The sequence below is a fragment of the Brienomyrus brachyistius genome, chromosome 11 (genome assembly GCF_023856365.1).
Source record: "Brienomyrus brachyistius isolate T26 chromosome 11, BBRACH_0.4, whole genome shotgun sequence".
In the NCBI taxonomy this organism is placed as follows: Eukaryota; Metazoa; Chordata; class Actinopteri; order Osteoglossiformes; family Mormyridae; genus Brienomyrus; species Brienomyrus brachyistius.
In genome coordinates, this window is record NC_064543.1 from 19,235,457 (window position 1) to 19,253,962 (window position 18,506).

General features: G+C 52.1%; 1 protein-coding gene across 1 annotated transcript in view; it reads left to right on the forward strand.

Annotated features, from left to right (window-relative positions):
• The first annotated feature begins 10,449 nt into the window (after positions 1 to 10,449).
• Positions 10,450 to 18,506, forward strand: part of LOC125751459 (zinc finger protein 536-like) — a 70,740-nt gene continuing 62,683 nt past the window's right edge. The window contains exons 1-2 of the mRNA XM_049030284.1: positions 10,450 to 10,613; positions 14,889 to 17,134. Coding sequence (XP_048886241.1) covers positions 10,594 to 10,613; positions 14,889 to 17,134 — 2,266 coding nt within the window. The 5' untranslated portion in view covers positions 10,450 to 10,593. The remainder of the gene's footprint in view (positions 10,614 to 14,888; positions 17,135 to 18,506) is intronic.

Genomic DNA, 18,506 nt, shown 5'->3' on the forward strand with positions numbered 1-18,506 from the left:
CGGCGCCCAGCCTGAGACTCCCACCATCCACTGTACACTCCGTTCTAATTTCATTTCTTTGAGCCCCTCACCCCAATCCACCAGATCTACAACTTCCTTCCATTACGAGTTTCATCCTTCAAAGGCCCATCTTGTGGCCTGTCCACAGTAGCTGCCTTTGTGTAGAGATGTGCTTGGCGATAAGCCGGTCTGGAACACTTGTTGTCCCTAACGGTCACTGCCATGATGGATCGAACTTCACCCCGCTGGCCGTCTTTGTTCGGGGCACGTTTTTTTCACTCTGATGACATATTTCACCTTCCTCGCTGTTCCCTCATCCCCCCCATGTTGGGCTGAAGTTCACCCCTCTCCCTCCCTGTCTCTCTCACCCTTTCTCTCTGAGAAAACTAGCCGCCACTGAAATTTTTTCAAATCAAGTCACATTTCCCTCCAAAACAATTATCTTTGAACTTGCTTTTAGTGCTGTTTGTCCTAATTACAGATCATTTTCTCTGTCAGCTTTCCACTTTTCCTGTGGTTTTGCCCTGGATGCTGATCCTATTGAGGTTCAACCTTATTTTACTCAGTGGAACACCCTTAAGACCTGGACTCATCAAATATTCCCTCTTGAGTTCTTCTCTTTCAAATATCTTTTTTTTTCTCTACATTTCCTCTTTTTTCCCAGATACGATTTTGTGGTATTATCCAAACGAATTAATGTCAGATCCCAAAATGCACAGAAGGACGTACGCCTTGTCCCAATTACCCTATCATGGTTCGAGTTTACAAATTTTCATTCAGCACTTATATCTGCTAGCATGACCTAAGCGCTGCGTGTGAATTAGGTCACGTCGATGGCCTGTGCATGGACACTGAGGTGGTTGCTGCCACAAAGGAGGCCGGCAGGAGGGATGCCGTGTGTTATCCCCAAAAACTTAAGTGGTAGCGGCCCGACTACCGTTTGACCTGGAGGGGGACGGAGACAGCCTGTGCCAAAATGTTCTCCTGTAGTGGGAACACGACTGCTTCTGCCACGGTCCAGGGTATTTAAATTACAGTGGGCCTGCGGAGATAGGCTAGTGGGCGTTGGCCCGGGTTGACCGAGGGGGTCAGGCTGAACACCGGTGTCTGGCTCTAGGATAAGGACCTGCTGGAAAAAGGCACGGCGAACCACAAACCGAACCGACCCAGTCCGACCCGACCTGACATTCGGGGACATCTGCAGCTCTGTGCTTCTTCGTGTGGAAACTCCAGCTCGGCTGAATCCAGCGGCGACAGCGCAGCTGGGCGGGAGGCAGCGAGGGGGGGGGGGGGATGGGGGGTGCGGGTAGTGGGAACCTGGCCCCGGTTCAGAAAGTAAATCAGGCGTTGCCAGCAACACTGACATCATTTATCATTTGCAACAAGATGGCGGTTTCATAGGACCCGGAGACCTCTTAGAGGAGCCGGCGTGTTTAATGGAAGCGACGCTGCGCGGTGCTCTTCCCCGTCCACCTCACAGGAGGACGCAGCGCTTAATTACACAGCAGCGTGCACATTGATTTTATACTCCCCTCTTTTTGCTGACGATTCCAAACAATATCTGTATTCCAGCGGCCTTTGTTTCCTGCAAATGAGAGCAGCTGCACTACAATCTGAACTGGCATGGAGATCTGCCTCATCCCTGCCCCTGTCCTCCCCTCTGTCTGCCTCATCCCTGCCCCTGTCCTCCTCTCTGTCTGCCTCATCCCTGCCCCTGTCCTCCCCTCTGTCTGCCTCATCCCTGCCCCTGTCCTCCTCTCTGTCTGCCTCATCCCTGCCCCTGTCCTCCTCTCTGTCTGCCTCATCCCTGCCCCTGTCCTCCCCTCTGTCTGCCTCATCCCTGCCCCTGTCCTCCTCTCTGTCTGCCTCATCCTTGCCCCTGTCCTCCTCTCTGTCTGCCTCATCCCTGCCCCTGTCCTCCCCTCTGTCTGCCTCATCCCTGCCCCTGTCATCCTCTCTGTCTGCCTCATCCCTGCCCCTGTCCTCCCCTCTGTCTGCCTCATCCCTGCCCCTGTCATCCTCTCTGTCTGCCTCATCCCTGCCCCTGTCCTCCTCTCTGTCTGCCTCATCCCTGCCCCTGTCATCCTCTCTGTCTGCCTCATCCTTGCCCCTGTCCTCCCCTCTGTCTGCCTCATCCCTGCCCCTGTCATCCTCTCTGTCTGCCTCATCCCTGCCCCTGTCCTCCTCTCTGTCTGCCTCATCCTTGCCCCTGTCCTCCCCTCTGTCTGCCTCATCCCTGCCCCTGTCCTCCCCTCTGTCTGCCTCATCCCTGCCCCTGTCCTCCTCTCTGTTTCCCACATCCCTGCCCATGTCCCCCTCTCAGTCTACCTCATCCCTGCCCCTGTCCTTCTCTCTGTTTCCCACATCCCTGCCCATGTCCCCCTCTCAGTCTACCTCATCCCTGCTCCTGTCTCCCTCCTGTCTGCTTCATCCCTGCCCCTGTCCTCCTCTCTGTTTCCCACATCCCTGCCCATGTCCCTCTCTCAGTCTACCTAATCCCTGCCCCTGTCTCTCTCTCATTCTATCTCATCCCTGCCCCTATCCCCCTCCTGTCTGCCTCATCCCTGCCCCTTTCCCCGCTCTGTCTGCCATATCTGTGCCCCTGTCCCCTTCTCAGTCTACCTCATCCCTGCCCCTGTCTCCCTCCTGTCTGCTTCATCCCTGCCCCAGTCCCCCTCTCTGTCTGCCTCATCCCTGTCCTGCCATCTCTCTCTGCCTCATCCCTACCACTCTCCCTCTTTCTGTCTTCCTCTCTTTCATTCTTTCTCTCCCTCTTTCTGTTCCTTTCTATCTCCATTTCTTTGTTTTTCCTCTCTCTCTCCCTCACTTACACCCTCTAACTCTCTGTCTTCCCCCCTCTCTCCTTTACACTTTTCCTCTTTATTTCTTCCTCCCTTCCTCTCTCCCCCTCTCTCTCTCCTCCTCTTATTTTAGAACACTTCTCACCAGTTCAGTAACAGGGTAGAGATCTCCTGCCTCGTGCGCAGTGGGGCAGTATCTCCTCAGCGGTGATGATCCTGTGGTAGGATGTTCTGGGTGCTGCATGTTTTCTTGTGGAGTGGAATCTCCTCCAACCCCGGATAATACCGCACGTTCCAAACATCTCCTGTGCTGTCACACAGATAAAAAGGCACAGGATCTCACTGTGAGTCACAGACTGAGTTGTTGCAAAGCCAGACTGTATTATTCATATTTTTCTCAATCCAGCTCTGTAACCACCATGCCTCCTGCTGGGCCAGGAGTTTCACTACATTTCAGGCATAAAGTTAATTGTTTTGTGTTCTGTACGAGTCGTCAAGGTGTACTGTAGACTGTTACCAAGCAGTGTCTCCTGCAGGATATTGTTTATGTGTCACCGCACGTGTCACGGTGTGTGTCTTCATCTTCTGTCCTGTTTGTTCCATTTGTAGTTGCTTTATTCCCCCTCCCCCAAAACCCGGCCCCAATGCCCTGTGCAGGTGGTACATTCCACTGACTCCTGACACCTCCTTCCCAACCCCTTCCCTCACAAATAGCATGAAGAACCAAAGACCCCCCCCCCCCCATGACACACACACACACCGGGCCCATCCAGCATGTTACACCCCACCAAAGGACAGCCGCCGCCCGGGACTTGGGGGGGGGGGGTGATCAGCCTGGCACTCGTACCTGTCAGCAGGTACTCAAAATAATTGGTAAATGACTACCCTGGGAGTACCAGCCGCTCCTCTCCTTCCCATTTGATAAATATTTGAAATCGCCAGGCAGTTTCATCCCGTGACGCCATCACTACCGTGAGATTCCACATCCTTGCCCAAGCTGGGGGGGACACGTCCTCCTCGCTTGTCCCGATTCTCTCGAGATGCGGTGGGAGGGGGAGCAGCTGAATAGTTCTGAGAACTTCCCATGGCATGAGGTGTGCATAGCGCATGCGGGGGTGCGTGTCGGACGCATGTATTAGCCATAACTTACACATATCTCGCCCTTTCGCTTCAGCCGACCCACAGCCGATTAAAGCCCGACGGCGAGTGAATGAGCCAGTAATACTGTGACGTTTCAACTACCCACCTCAAAGGATGTTTCGCTATTAAAGAAATGATGGATTCCATTAGTATGCTACACCTGCGTTGGTCTTGTTAGGCTGATGGACAGGAACTCTCGGAACCAGTTGAGTGTAGTACCCGTAAAGGAATTGGACCCTACACAAGCATAGCCATAGAACCTGAGTGCCCTTCTGTGTGGGTCGGCACCGAGGCCGTTGCTGTTAGCCATGCTAGCTAGCGACACAGCAGGCATCCAGCATGACTTACTTACCTGACATATCTGTGCACCTCCTGTTTATACAGCTGAGTAATTTGCCAGCAGTCCAATGAGACCCCTACTAGGATTTTTTAAGGTGGGGGCCCCATATGGCCCCGCCTCTGTATATGCCTCTGCCCAATGACACTCTCATCCTGAAAACAAAACCACCTATGATGTGGTACCAAGAAATGTCGCTTTGATGGTTATAAGCCCAGCCGTCCTGTGGGTCCGGTTAAGGTAGCACTAACCGACTCCTTCCAAGTGGCATTTTCAGAAATAAAGATGTATAAAGACCACCCCCAGTTCAGCAGTTCAGGCTCTGGCAAGTTGGGGGGGAGGGCTGTCTTTCAGAAAGGGCAATGCCGTGTTTCTGTTTGCATTATATCGGCTTTCACCGCGCCATATTGCGAGATGAAGCCCGCCATTAATGTCTGTGTGCCAGTGAGCGGTCTGAAAGTCAGAACAGTGTCTTCCTTTTTTTTGCACATGTAGAATGATTTAAATCATACTTCTGGCTTACAGAATGGAGATTTAAATGTTAAATGGGGGTTGAAGTCTGTCTGAACTAATTTGTAGAGCTTTTCAGCATGTTGACATTTAAATGTGATAAGAATAGAAGAGCGTAATGCCGACCTATTTTGAAGATGCTTTCTCAATACATTCACATCAGTTTCAGTCTATAATTAATAGAAGAAAGACAGTGGTTTTGCTCCAGATTTGATTATAATAGAACCTTATAAAAGCTACGAGGATGGCGGGGGGAGGGGAAAAAAAAAGCTTGGAACAAATTAGAACGAAGTCAAGAGCACACCTGGGCTCGACAAAGATTGCATTTAGTGACTGCTGCGCGATCATATTACGGCGCGCGGGCCAGCTTCTGGGAGCAGCTGTAAAGAGGGCCTGTGAAATCAGCATGCAAATAACGGCACATTGTTAACTTAATCAGATGCAGGAGAGGAGATGTAGCGGTAGGCGGGTCCACAAACAGGCGACCAGGCAGGCAGATTAAACCTCTCTACCCTTGGGGGCCGTGTTGGCGGGGTCACGGTGACAGACCCCCCGGGGGAGGTGGGGGCGAGGGGGGGGCACTTTACCCTGTGAATCCGAGCACCAGCACATCCCCTGTCACACAGCCCCCTCCCTCCTCCCTCCTGCCCCCGCCGCCTCGATCGACGTCCCCGGTTCTCCCATGTCCTGTCAAGTGGCTCTGACAAGCGGTTAGCGGCGACGGGGTGCCACGAGCCTGTTCCTGCGCCCGCCTGCCCGCCCGCTCGCTCTCCTCACGCACGAGACATCCCAGCTGTAGGATGTCGCTGATTTAATGCCTGCTATTATAAAGAGGACAGAGACAGCACGTGTGTGTGTGTGTGTGTGTGCGCTGCGGTCCTGCAATAGCACATTCTGGCTGTTTTTCACCATTTAGAGGATGCACAGATTCTTATTTTAATACAGTGTGCGGCCCTGCAGGTTTAGACACTGTGCCTGTGATCAGAAGGTCGCTGGTTTGAATCCCTGGCTTGACAAACTCATTTCACCTTTGGGCCCCTGGCAAGGCCGTTAACCCATAAGTGCTCCAGGGACTGACTGAACCTGACTGTCTCAATTGTGTGTCACTTTGGATAAAAGTATCTGCTAAATAAGAAATAAGACCAGGCCATTTATGAGGACTCTGCTAAACGGCAGAGACCCCTGTGCACCGTCTGCCTGGGGCCTTACTCTTATTTACAAGGACGTAATCCGCAAAGGTCGCGACCTTTAACGAGCGGCTCGCGCGGAGTGGTTCCAGGTTAAGCGTGGCGGGCTGCGCCTACATTCAGGTGACGTGTTAACAAGGTCCCGCATCTGCTGACTTCATCCTTAGCGGGGGCGGGCGGGGGGGGGGAGACCTATAATTAAGAAGCACGTGGTCGGAGAGGAGAACAATTAAAGAAAAGCCTGTGTGTTTCTCTCCAAGCCAGCGGCCCCCTGGGACGGATCCAGTAGATATAGTGAACAGGGGTCATTTTTCATTAAAACCTCCTTGACATTGTGCTTTTTTTATTTCCCCCCCCCCACTCCCACTGTACTCTGTTGATATCCATTGTAACTACTTGGTCTGAAAGGGGATGAATAAGAAATCATCCCCAAGGTCAGGAGGCCAGAGAAAAATGGTAAGAATGTAGAGCATGAGCCAGGCGGGGGAGCAGGTGGGCACAGGATAGGGGAGGGATGGGGGGGGGGGCTGGCCAAGCACTGTGTCTTCCCTGACACCCCTGTAATTTAGCTCGTGCTTGTGCCCCGTCTCTATTAAAACGTGTTAAAACATTTAGTATGGCATCCGTCTCGAGGCTGGCTCCCGCTCACCTGTGGGCTCGTCCTGGGGCAAGCGCCGCGGAGCTAATGTGCCAGAGAGGATCCGCGTTGTTCTCGACGATATCGCTTATGCCCTTTAGATGTGTCTCTGTGTGTCATCAGGGTCAGCGATATGAAAGTTTGTAAGACCTGGCCGGGCAGGCATTGCCTTCGTGTGCGCAGGAGGTAAGCTCTGTGTGTCACTTGATAATCGTGGTGGATTAGTTTTTGTAACATTTGTCCTGGTCTGTTCAGACTGGGCCCACACCAAGAGCAAAATGGAGCCTAGCAGGGTCGTGTCTCTTGCCCTCCTGGGTCCCGACCCCCAGCCCGCCCCCTGAGGAAGGGCATCAGGCCCAATTCCTCCCTTAAATTAGCATCTGGTGAATGCAATACATCCCCAGATACCCCCTGCTCTTTCTCTTCCCCCGAGAGCAGCATTACGCCGCTGCGGCTCACCGGGGTTCCGCGCCTTCCCCATGTGCCCCCAAAGACCACAGGGGTGAGATGACTAAATAAAGAATAAACAGGAGCATGGTGCTGCTGTTGAGCGACGGGGCCTGACTTCCTGATGGCCCCGATAAGGGTTGTCACTTGTCACTTACCTAAACAGGAAGCGAGGCGTTGCTCGGCTGCGGCTTGGGTTACACGCTGCCACGTTGCGTAACGCGGTGACCCCCATACAGCTGCTGGCGGGACGGGGTCAGGTGGGGTCACTGGCCTCTCCGGTATGGGAAGAGCCCATTTTCAGGAGCACGAGGGGCATACCTGTCCTCTGATCCCAGGGTAGTCATTTTAAAAGGGAAACGGCGCCGGCAGAGACCGCACAATGGAAAATAATTACAGGGCTCGCCTTTCGTAATGAGTAGCTTTAATTAGGCGCACGTTTGTCTGGCGAAAACTAGAAAGTCGGAGACACCAGTCGTGAAAAGCTGGTAAGTGGCACCGGAATTTTCCGCGGCACTGATCGTCGCTCGGAGGCACAATTTAATTTTCGATGTATGCACACAAGCGCCGGTAAACAGTCACGGGTGTAAAGACTTCTCTCTCTTTTTTTCTCGTTCTTTTTTTTTTTTTTTTTTTTAATTAGCTACGCGACAATTAAAGGATTCACAAACTAAATTGAACCCTGTCGCCGCGGTGTCCCGGTTTGATTTTACCACCTGTCACAACAGCGACGGCGGCGTCAGTGCCGCGTGTGGCTCGTGCGGGAGGCCGCACCGCCAGCGGGAGAAAACAGCAATTAATTCTGATATTTGGTTATCCGGGCTGTATTGACACAAAGTTCAAATGATCCGCCTCTTTCGCAGCGTCCCACCGAGGGCACCCCCTGTCCTGCTCGGGGGGCTGAGAGGGCTGCACCTGGACACGCGTTCCTCTGACAGCGCCTGGCTCTGCGGGTTACAGCGCCGTACCTGTGATCAGAAAGTCGTCCCTTAAAATCCTACGGTCAGCAGAGTGATTTCACTGTTGGGCCCTTGAGCGAAGACCCTACCCCCTCAACCCCCTCAAATGCTCCAGGACCCTGCCTTCTCAAAGCAATGTATACCACTCTGGATAAAAGCATATATTCGAAATGGAAAAAAGGGGGGAAGTATTAAGCAGGAAGCTTCTCATGTGATGGATTCTAATGGCTCCATCATCTAAAAAAGTAAAACAAAAGCCTCACAGATATCGTGCGTATGACCAGACCGCAGCGAGACCCCGGGGCTCCTTGTCATCGCTTTTGCCCATACATGGTATATATAACTGACACAGACGCCAAGAGGGGGTGACGTCAGTCTCGACTGACCCTCCTCCGCAGAATGTGACAGTATGGACATTGTTCCCTAACCACCAGCGTCCCCCGTCCCCCCCGCGAATGGTGACCGCCGGTGTGACCGTAACCATTGTAGTCGGCCGTGAGGAGATGCCCCCGTCATGCGGCCTGACACCGATAGAAGCAGCCCATTGTCGGTGTGTTAATGTATGCATGCACATGCACGTGTGTACGTGGAATGCGGTATTCCTTTAATGCAATAAACTTCCTCCCATAGGTGGCGACCTCGTTGTAGGTGCTGTTTGAAAACCAACTGTGTCTCTGACCTTTGTTTGGAACACAGTGATGTGTCACAGGGCAGGGAGCGTTATTATATAGGGGACAGCATACTGGTCTGTCCTGTCCCACACTGTACTACACCCGAAGGCTGACCCGGATCATTCTGAGCTCTTCGCCAGTATATATCTCCACCCTATTCCATCTTCTACATACTTTCCATATTGAAATATGGTGTCATCCTGCAGTGTCCTGTACAGATTGTCCATCATACTGTACCATACAACAATCTTATACATACTGTGACATTCTATAATGACCTGTACCATACAGCCACCCTGTACCCCCTGTACTGTCCTGTACCATATAGCCGCCCTGTACTCCCTGTACTGTCCTGTACCATACAGCCGCCCTGTACCCCCTGTACTGTTCTGTACCATACAGCCACGCTGTACCCCCTGTACTGTCCTGTACCCTACAGCCGCCCTGTATCCCCTGTACTGTCCTGTACCATACAGCCACCCTGTACCCCCTATACTGTTCTGTACCATACAGCCGCCCTGTATCCCCTGTACTGTCCTGTACCATACAGCCACCCTGTACCCCCTGTATTGTCCTGTACCATATAGCCACCCTGTACCCCCTGTACTGCCCTGTACCATACAGCCACCCTGTATCTCCTGTACTATCAGGTGCCATGCACTGTGGGAACGTGGTCTGCTTGTTCCTGGCAGCGACGTTGGGGTTGAAAAGACGCATCTTTTCAGGGCCTGCGGATGAGCTGAAAGCTGAACTGGCTGATGACAGTCCTGTAAGGCCGCTCAAAGACGGATTGTATGACGTTTTTTTTTTTTTTGGGGGGGGGGGGGCATGGGGCCGCAGACGGATTTGTGTGGGGGGGTGGGCTTTCATGCATGAGCCGGGGGCCTGTCGTCCAGGTATTTTGGGTGAATTTTGAAGTAACCTGACTATCTGGCAGTAAATGAGTGATCCCTGCACTTTGGGCCCTTTGTGTTTGTGGATGGACTCATCCTGCTTTGATTCTCCTGATGGGCCGGTGTTGGTTTCCCCTCTCCGGGTCCCTGTCTGTGTCCATGTCTGCAAAGACCCTCTGCCTTCTCCTCCTCTACCTCGAACCTCGGAATCTCATAATCCATATTGTTAGAGAACAGTGACCTTCTGTCTTTCTATTCCTATTGTTGCTGTTATTCCTATTATTCCTATAATAATAGTATGAGTAAAAAGAACGGAATCATTAATAATCACTATGATTGTTGGTGAGGTATTTATTAGTATTATTATTAGTAGTATGTTAGCATCGTTTTGCATTGATGAGCATGGTCATTGCTTTAGTGTAGGTTTTGTGAACAATTTAAAGTTGATAAGGTTTAATATTGCACACTTGGTGAATAAAGATTGATTTATTTATAATGATGACTTTCTACGTAGCAACTAATGAGCTATTGCATTGTAATTAGTCAATAATTTCTGGTCAATAAGTGCCTGAGATGACAGAGTGAGCCATAATTAATGTTCCTCCACTGTCTTCACGTCAATTTTGGGGGTCAGGGCCGATTCCCAGCCACCGCCTCCCCCCTCTATCCCCTCTATGGCTTCAGTGTCGCGTGCGAGTCACACATCCGCGTTAGTACGAGCGCACACAGCTTTGCACATGGAGATTACCTGCTCCTGCAAGCCGGCCGGGTAGCAGGGGCCGCCATGCGACTTGCAAAGCAGGACGCGTGCTCGTCACAGCGCTCGAAGCAGAGAGTATTAACCGCGAACTGTAAGGCAGCTGCCTCAGTGGCGTCTCACTGACGGTGTCATAGGAAGTCCCGGGTGCGCTAAGAGCTGCGACTTCAGTACCGTGGTATTTATAAAAGTGCATCTGCCGGCAGCAGGTAAATGTTACGTGTGGCGATTTGTCGGAGAGCCAGGAAAGAGACATGCGACCTCCCTCAAAGGGGTGAGTTTGGGGGATGTGGGGTGGGGGTCATGGTGTGATGCCATAGGGAATCCACCTGCAAAGCCAGAGGTGCAAGCAGGTACTAGGGCCATGTGCTGTCCTGAGCAGGGGGGGGACTAGCTAACTGGCTAACAGAGAGAGTCGGAAGCAGCACCCTCTCTGTCATACGTCCGCCTGCCTGCTCCCTCCCCCCCCCATCCCCGTCGCTGAGGCTGCTGGATCAGACGCGTCGGTTTGATAAACAGATGAAAAGAAGCAGGGGGAGGTGTGTTAACAGAGTATGAAAATTCTGTTGGTTAGTTTAGCTGCTTTGTTTGAAACTTTCCCCTCTTGTGTTGAAACAACTTAAGCAGAAACTCACTTTCGCAATTAATCTGTTTTTTTTTTTCTTCTTTTTTTAAATTCCTCTGTAAGGGATGAAATGTCGGCATAATAATAACACAGTGAGCCCCTAAGGTTTCGCGCATCTGTGCCCCAGGCCAGGCCCGGCTCACGCAGACCGGTGTCAGGGTGCGGGGATTTGTCCAACTGTTTCATGGGCCCTTTGCTCAGATTTGCAGGACGGAATTTGCAGAGACGCTCATTGGGAGTGGCGCCACTGAATGATCCTGATGAAAGTACGTATGTGTCACTTTGGCTTGCTTGCCTGATGAGCTTTGGGGGGACGCAGGGCAGCCGGGGGAGCATTGGGTTAAATGACTGCCGTTATCGTGCTGAGCAAACACTGCTTTTCTTAAAGAATAATCACCGGCCGTAAAGAAACAACATCACCGGTGGGCGCAGAAGCTGAATAATCGTGGACAGTGAGAGCTTCACTCAGGGTGTGTATGCACGGTGCAGGAACGGGAGAATATACGGCATGTTTTATAAATGCTCTTTTATCCCTGCTGGGGGATAGAGTGCGCACCCTGTACGCAGCGATCTCCCAGAGCAGGCAGTGAGAGCCCCCATTAAACTGACTGGTGCCCGCAGCTCCACTTGGAATAATTTTGCCATTTTTTATGACTAAGAGGAGACTGAGGAAGCAGGCGCGTGGACAGGCACCCCCCGACAGCTCACTCGAGTCACAGATTTGTATCTCAGATAGCGGCCGCCGTGTAAGATATTTGCAATTGTTCCTGCATTAATTGTGCTAGACATGTTGGATGGCCAAGCCTTGCGAGGCATTATGGGTTAACACGTGTAGCCAGCTGCCGTGGGCTCTCCTGGCCCGGGACTGACAGGCATTTCCATACAAAATTCCAGTGGAAATGTCACTGAGGTTCCGTCCATTTCAGTTCTTTGGCCTCCCAGGTTGTGGGTTCGAGGAAGCACAAAACAAACAGACAAACAGCGAAGTGCCCTGCCGCAAGATCGCCCTGATCTGTGTTTAAGTTTGACTCTTTTTAAATTGCTGTTAGTTAATGTGCTCTGGCACAGGGGCAGGCAGGGAGTGGGGGCAAAGTCGCACGTATCACCTGCTCAGGCTAAAGCCGCACTAAAAGAATAACCATAATGCTAGCAGTGTTTGCAGCCATGTTCGGAATCAGACACTCGCAGTCATCATGCCAAGTAATTTTTATCCATTTTCGGTGATGCATTCTGCATAAACGTGCCCGTTTCAGTTATTCCCTGATTTATGGGGCCTGAACGTGTGATAAGTCTGCAGTCAGAGGTGCTTATTTTTCATAAAAATTGGAACAATATGAACCATTTTTCGGGCAGCATCTGGACAAGCACATTAATTGGAATTTACAGCTGCAGTGACATGGGCTTGAAAGCAGCCCCCTCACACACACACACGCACACATACTCTTAATAAAACCCACAGAGGAACATTAGTGTTGCGTGTTTGTTTGCTTAGCGCAGTAATGTAATTAGCATGTGAATTTACAGCTATCCATGCATAAATCCATGCGGCCGACCAGGCAGGTAGCCGTGATTTGTGGGCGGGGCTTGGGGTGGGCACCCCTTCTCTTTGGGACGCAGCCTTACTCTGCAGGGTTTTCTTCATCCAGAGAGATGCCACACATTCGCTGTACGTGATTCATACTGAGTCACCACGTCAGCGCAGATGTGGAGGTGGGGAGCTCGTGTGGGTGCGTTTGGGAAGTGCGGATCGTAATTAACTTACACACCAGCAGCGTTGTGCTTTAAATGCGCTTTTTTTCTCCCCTGGCCTCTTATTTTGGAGTGTGCAGCTTTAAGAGGAGGGACTGACCACAGAGGTTTAATTTACACGGAGATGAGAGTTTCCTCGCAGGCCTGTGAGGACAGGAACGGGGGCGTGACACCAGCAGCAGCACACGTGTGTGTTCCATCTGGCACGAGGGCCAGTTCTCCTGTGGTGTCTGTTTCCGGGGTTCCCCCTTAATCTACACGGGGTGGGGGTTGGGGCAGTCCAACCATTAGCATCAGCACATAGCTATGAACTGCGCTCAGCAGTGTGGCCGCCCTCTGCCTCATTCCTCACCAGGTGGGCCTATTTAATTGGGCTGCTTTCTGATTGGCCACACAGTTCCATGCCACAGGGGAAAGTGACCAGAGGGCTGCGTCCAGCTGTGGAACAAAACGAAAAAAAAAATAGCAAAATACAGTCCTTAGAAAGAAAATGGGCCAAACATTAAGCCTTTAATGGTCTCAGCAGCAAATAATTGGTCAGAATATAAAAAAGAATTAAGCAAGCAGATAAAGTAATTTAGCTTTTCCCTTTGATATCCTTAAGTTTCTAAGTCTTGTGGGTAAACTTGCGGATATCTTTTTATATAAAGAAGAGTCAGTGTTGTTCAACTCAGTGTTAATGGCTTTGAGCAGTTGATGAGTAGTTTCCTGGATAATTTGTGTTTAATATGAGACTGAATATTCTCTGTAGGGTTCAAATCTGGTCTCTGATCAGGCAATTTTCGTTTTGGCCTGTTTTTTTTGCCCAGGAGTGTATATACACCTGAAGAATAAGTTACAGTGGAAACTGCACTCGCCCTTCACCCAAAAGAGAGAAACTTGGAGCGCAAAAGCAACGTGGATGCCGAGGAGCCTGCAGTTAAAGCCAACTCTGCGTGAATCACGTGCCGTTAATGGCCGACGCCTAAGCAAGGGTCAGCTGCCCATTAATATTCAGCACTCCCCTTAATACTTAGCAGCAAGCGCGCAAGATTATAGCTGCGCCGTGGCACCCGGCCGTGTCACCGGGCAGCACGCTAATCGGCTTAATCGGATATTATAGCTGTTTCTGTCGACTGGGGCGAAAACCTCGCTTTATTGTTTCCCAAGGTTTGACCCGTCTGTGGCAGAGGCAGAGAGGCGTAAACTCCCTCTCGAGGAAACCTCAGATATGACAAGTCTGGATGAGTGGTCGTGCGAATGCAAGGTAGCGTTGTGCCTCGCCCGCTGTCCTGGGATACGCCTGGGATACTCCAAGCAGTCGTCCAGACTCTCTTCTTATGAGTCGCCTACCTGCTGTTTTCATGTTATCGTGAGAGTGGGTGGGGCGCAGGGGCTATTGGAAAAAAAAAGGCCAAAAACAATACTTAGCGAAAGTGTGTGGCTTCCAGTGGGTATTAAGCCCCGACGAGTGTCCCTGTGCCGGGATAAGAGGGCGTGTGCGCTCGAGTAAAGCCTGGCTTTTAAGTGCTGTTGTTAATATCGTAATAGTGATGTAGCAGTAGCTCCATGACAGGACTGCCGCTCTGTTTCATTAGGCCATGTAATTGAAGGCATTCTGATAGGTTGGGCCGAAGTTGTTTAATTATGCGGCGCTATGCCTGTTTACAGTGCAATTACTGCATTCGCAATTGTATTACGGCCTTGAGATGGCTCTCGCGGTGACAGGCTCCCCTGGCGTGAGGCTGTGCCGTGTACTTTGTAAATTCGAAAAACGCTTCCCAGTTGTCACTTAAGTGCTATTCTTGTCTGCGGTTGCTTCTCCAAGCCGCTCTCGGGCGCGTACACGAGCACCGGGCTGCGCTCGCCTCTATGAAGCTCAAGTGCGTCGCACGGCGGTGCAGGATGAGGGAGATCGTTCCGGAGCTATATTTGATCCTGTGAAAACATGTGATGCGACTGTTAGGCTCCTTTCCTTCTTTTTGCTGTTGCTCAGGCAAGAAAATAGATTAAAGTTGAACGCTAAAAATTTATATTCGGGTAAAACCAACACACTGGGAGATGTTGGACTGCCAGATTTCAGTGTGTCTAGCAGTGGTATTATTTGCTTGTCGTGTTGTTTTGGGAAGGCGGTTTTTTTTCTTGGGCTGCACGCCGCTAACCATGGTATATGCTCTTTTTCTGCTCCCTCCCCAGGATGGAGGAATCTAGTCTGTGCCTTGGCGTCTCTTCAGCGGTACCTGAGGCCGACGCCCACCTCAGCAACTCTGTCCTCAATGGCCGCTATCCCATCAGCCAGAAGCTACACCAGCTGACCGCACAGCTGGGTCATGCCTTCCCCGACCTCCAGAGCCGGCAGCCCATCCCTGAGGAAAAAGCCGCCGCCCCACTGGATGAGAAGAGCCACGCCCCCCTGGCCAGCCAGCCAATCAGCAGCCAGATGGCCCTGCTGGCTAACCAGCTGAACCGTGATATCGACGCCACGGCGGGCCTTGGCATGAATGGCCGGGTGGACCTGCAGCAGTTCCTGAACGGCCAGAACCTGGGCATTATGTCTCAGATGAATGACATTGAGGACGACGCGCGTAAGAACAGGAAGTACCCGTGCCCACTGTGCGGGAAGCGCTTCCGCTTCAACAGCATCCTGTCACTGCACATGCGCACACACACCGGAGAGAAGCCCTTCAAGTGCCCCTATTGTGACCACCGGGCGGCACAGAAGGGCAACCTGAAGATCCACCTCCGCACCCACAAGCTGGGCAACCTGGGCAAGGGTCGTGGGCGTGTCCGCGAGGAGAACCGCTTGCTGCACGAGCTGGAGGAGCGAGCCATCCTGAGGGACAAGCAGATGCGCAGCAGCCTCCTGCAGCCACGTCTGGACCTCAAGCAGCACCCCCAGGCTGTCCAGCACCAACACCCGGCCCCACAGAGCCACCAGCAGCAGCCACAGCCCACCTCGGCCTGCGGACTCCTCACACCAGCTGGCCAAGGCCCCGCCACCACTGTCGTCGCCACTGACAACCCCGTACAGCCGTCAGCCTCTCCCAAGCCGGCAGGCCCGCAGGACGAGCAGGCAGCCGTGCCCAGCGGCTTTCGCTGCACCTTCTGCAAGGGCAAGTTCAAGAAGCGTGAGGAGCTGGAGCGCCACATCCGTATCCTGCACAAGCCCTACAAGTGCACACTGTGTGAATTTGCCGCCTCGCATGAGGAGGACCTCATCGGGCATGTTGAGAAGGCGCACATCACCGCCGAGTCGGCGCCGGGCCAGGGCAGCGGCTTTGGTGGTGAGAAGCCGGCCAACGAGTTCCGCTGCGAGGTATGCGGCCAGGTTTTCAGCCAGGCCTGGTTTCTCAAGGGCCACATGCGCAAGCACAAGGACTCATTCGAGCATTGCTGCCAGATCTGTGGCCGGCGATTTAAGGAGCCCTGGTTCCTGAAGAACCACATGAAGGTGCACCTCAACAAGCTGGCCATGAAGAGCAAGCCGCCCGATGCTGACGTCCCCCTCGGCATGAACAGCATAGCTCAGGAGGCCCAGGCCAACCTCTACTCTCGCTACATCTCCTGCCTGCAGAGCGGACTCCTCTCTCCTGACAAGTCGAGCCTCTCTGACCAGCACCAAATGCTCACCAAGGCTGGCATTGCCATGAAGGAGAAGGAGATGCTGGGGAAGCTGCTGTCACCCATGGGTGGCATGGGCCACGGGCTGGCTGATGGCGAGAAGCGGCCCCTTCTGGGTTGCCTGAACCTGGTGCCCCCGCTGAAGTCCAGCTGCATGGAGCGGCTACAGGCAGCAGCCAAGGTGGCGGAGATGGACCCGCTGAACAGTTACCAGAGCTGGCAGATCTTGGGCCGTGGCATGGCCATGGAGCGCTCCTTCATGCCCAAGGAGCCACATCGTGGCACGCGGGGCGGTGACGAAGACCTGCTGAGCCCCAGCATGCTCTTCACCAAGGACAAGCACAACTTCCCACTGCTGGGCAGCTCTGATATCCACAAGCAGAAGTTGCACGTGGAGACGGCGCAAGGGGCCAAGGGTGGCAACGGGGCCCCATCATGCAAAGACGACGGGGCCTTTGAAGGCCACCGCGACTTTGCGGGCCACTGTGTGCGGGGTCCAGGCTTTGACTGCAGCCCTGCTGGCGCCAAGGAAAAGCCTGCTGAATGCCCCGACTGCGGCCGCGTCTTTAGGACTTACCACCAGATGGTGGTGCACTCCCGCGTGCACGGCAAGGAGCCCCGACTGCCTGAGGAGGGCCCCCAGCATGGTGGTGGCCTGGACGAGCGCCGTGGTTCTGCTAGTGACCCTGAGTCTCAGTCTATCAGCCGCTCTACCACACCAGGCTCCTCCAATGTGACCGAGGAGAGTGGGGCCGGTGGGGGCCACTCCCAGACAGGCAGCGCCCAGGAGGACAGCCCACACCCATCCTCGCCGTCCTCAGGTAACCACCCTCACTCTGATTAACACACCTTAGTGTGAGATTGTCCACATGTTCCTGACCTGCTATGCACTGGAGTGTTGTCCGAGGCACCTCCTCTACCAAGGGCTTAACTTTGGGTTGAGTATTGGGGGTCAAGGTCTCCACCCATTTAAGGGGGTCCAAAGGGTTGCATTGGCTGGTTTTGATTACCAGGTGTTACAACCCCCCCCCCCTATAATTTCCACCCACCTACCCGGTGTCAAGCTTTATCAGCAAAATTCCCCACTCTGGTTCCCCACACTCTGCCCGAGCTGCCTGCCTTAGGGCAGATGCCTCATGAAGTGTTAACATGGACCAATTGCTGTCTTCCCACAATGCCAATACCTGTTGAGCTGCTGTAGACTAGACGAAACACCCCGTTACTCCAGAATCTTCTTTTACCTCTTAGTGGATGTCGGGAGGGAGGGAGGAGGAGCAGGAGGGCCAGGTGACAGTGGTGTCTAGGTACGCGTGAGGAGCGTTAGAAGCAATTAAAGCGTCCTTTAGTCGGAAAATCCTACGCGTTCATGGAACGAGCGGTGGAGGCTGCGTAGATAAAGTGTATGTTTACCAGGATTTAAGTAGGCTGTAGCTAATGATTAGAGAAATTTTTAAGGTAACTTTGCTGTTCCTCGGGGCGCGAGCGTGCAACTGAGCCGCATGCCTGTTAATTGGGTCACGACTGTGTGATAATCAGTTGGTTTAAGCTAAACAAGACACTAATTAAAGATATACATATAAAGCAGGTCAAAAAAACCTCAAACTTCATTTGCAGAGTAAAATATGCTTTAAAGTCACAGGAAAAATGGCTTAGCCGACGGCTGCAAGCAACTTAATTTCAACAGCACATAAGAAATTGTTTGTTTATTCACAGTACCAGTGAATCCTTATCTTCCCCATGTAGTTCAATGAGTCTGAACATGCAATTGGCTATGTTTATTTTAATCTAAGGAATAATAACAGGCAACCCCACACCCCAATTAGGAATTAATGAAAACGAGACAGAGATAAAAACCTATTTTCTTATACAGACTATTAAACCTAAACACCATTGGATGCTGAGAAGGGTAGATGTGGTACGGAAGTAATTATCTTCTGAATTATAAAGCAGGAAGTTTTATTTTCATTTTTTTTTCTTTCTTGAGTGCTTTAAATTTCTCAAGTGAAGCTTGTGGCGTTTGCAATGTTTGTGTGAAATTGGGGTAGATTTTGGCAAAAAAAAAAGCAACAGGAAGAGCGTCAGCAGAAACTGCAACCATGATTATTGAATGTACTTCATGCGAAATATCCTGTAAACAAAATATCATCGTGACGATTAGCAGTAAATAAATTTGATATGGGTCTAAAAATGCTA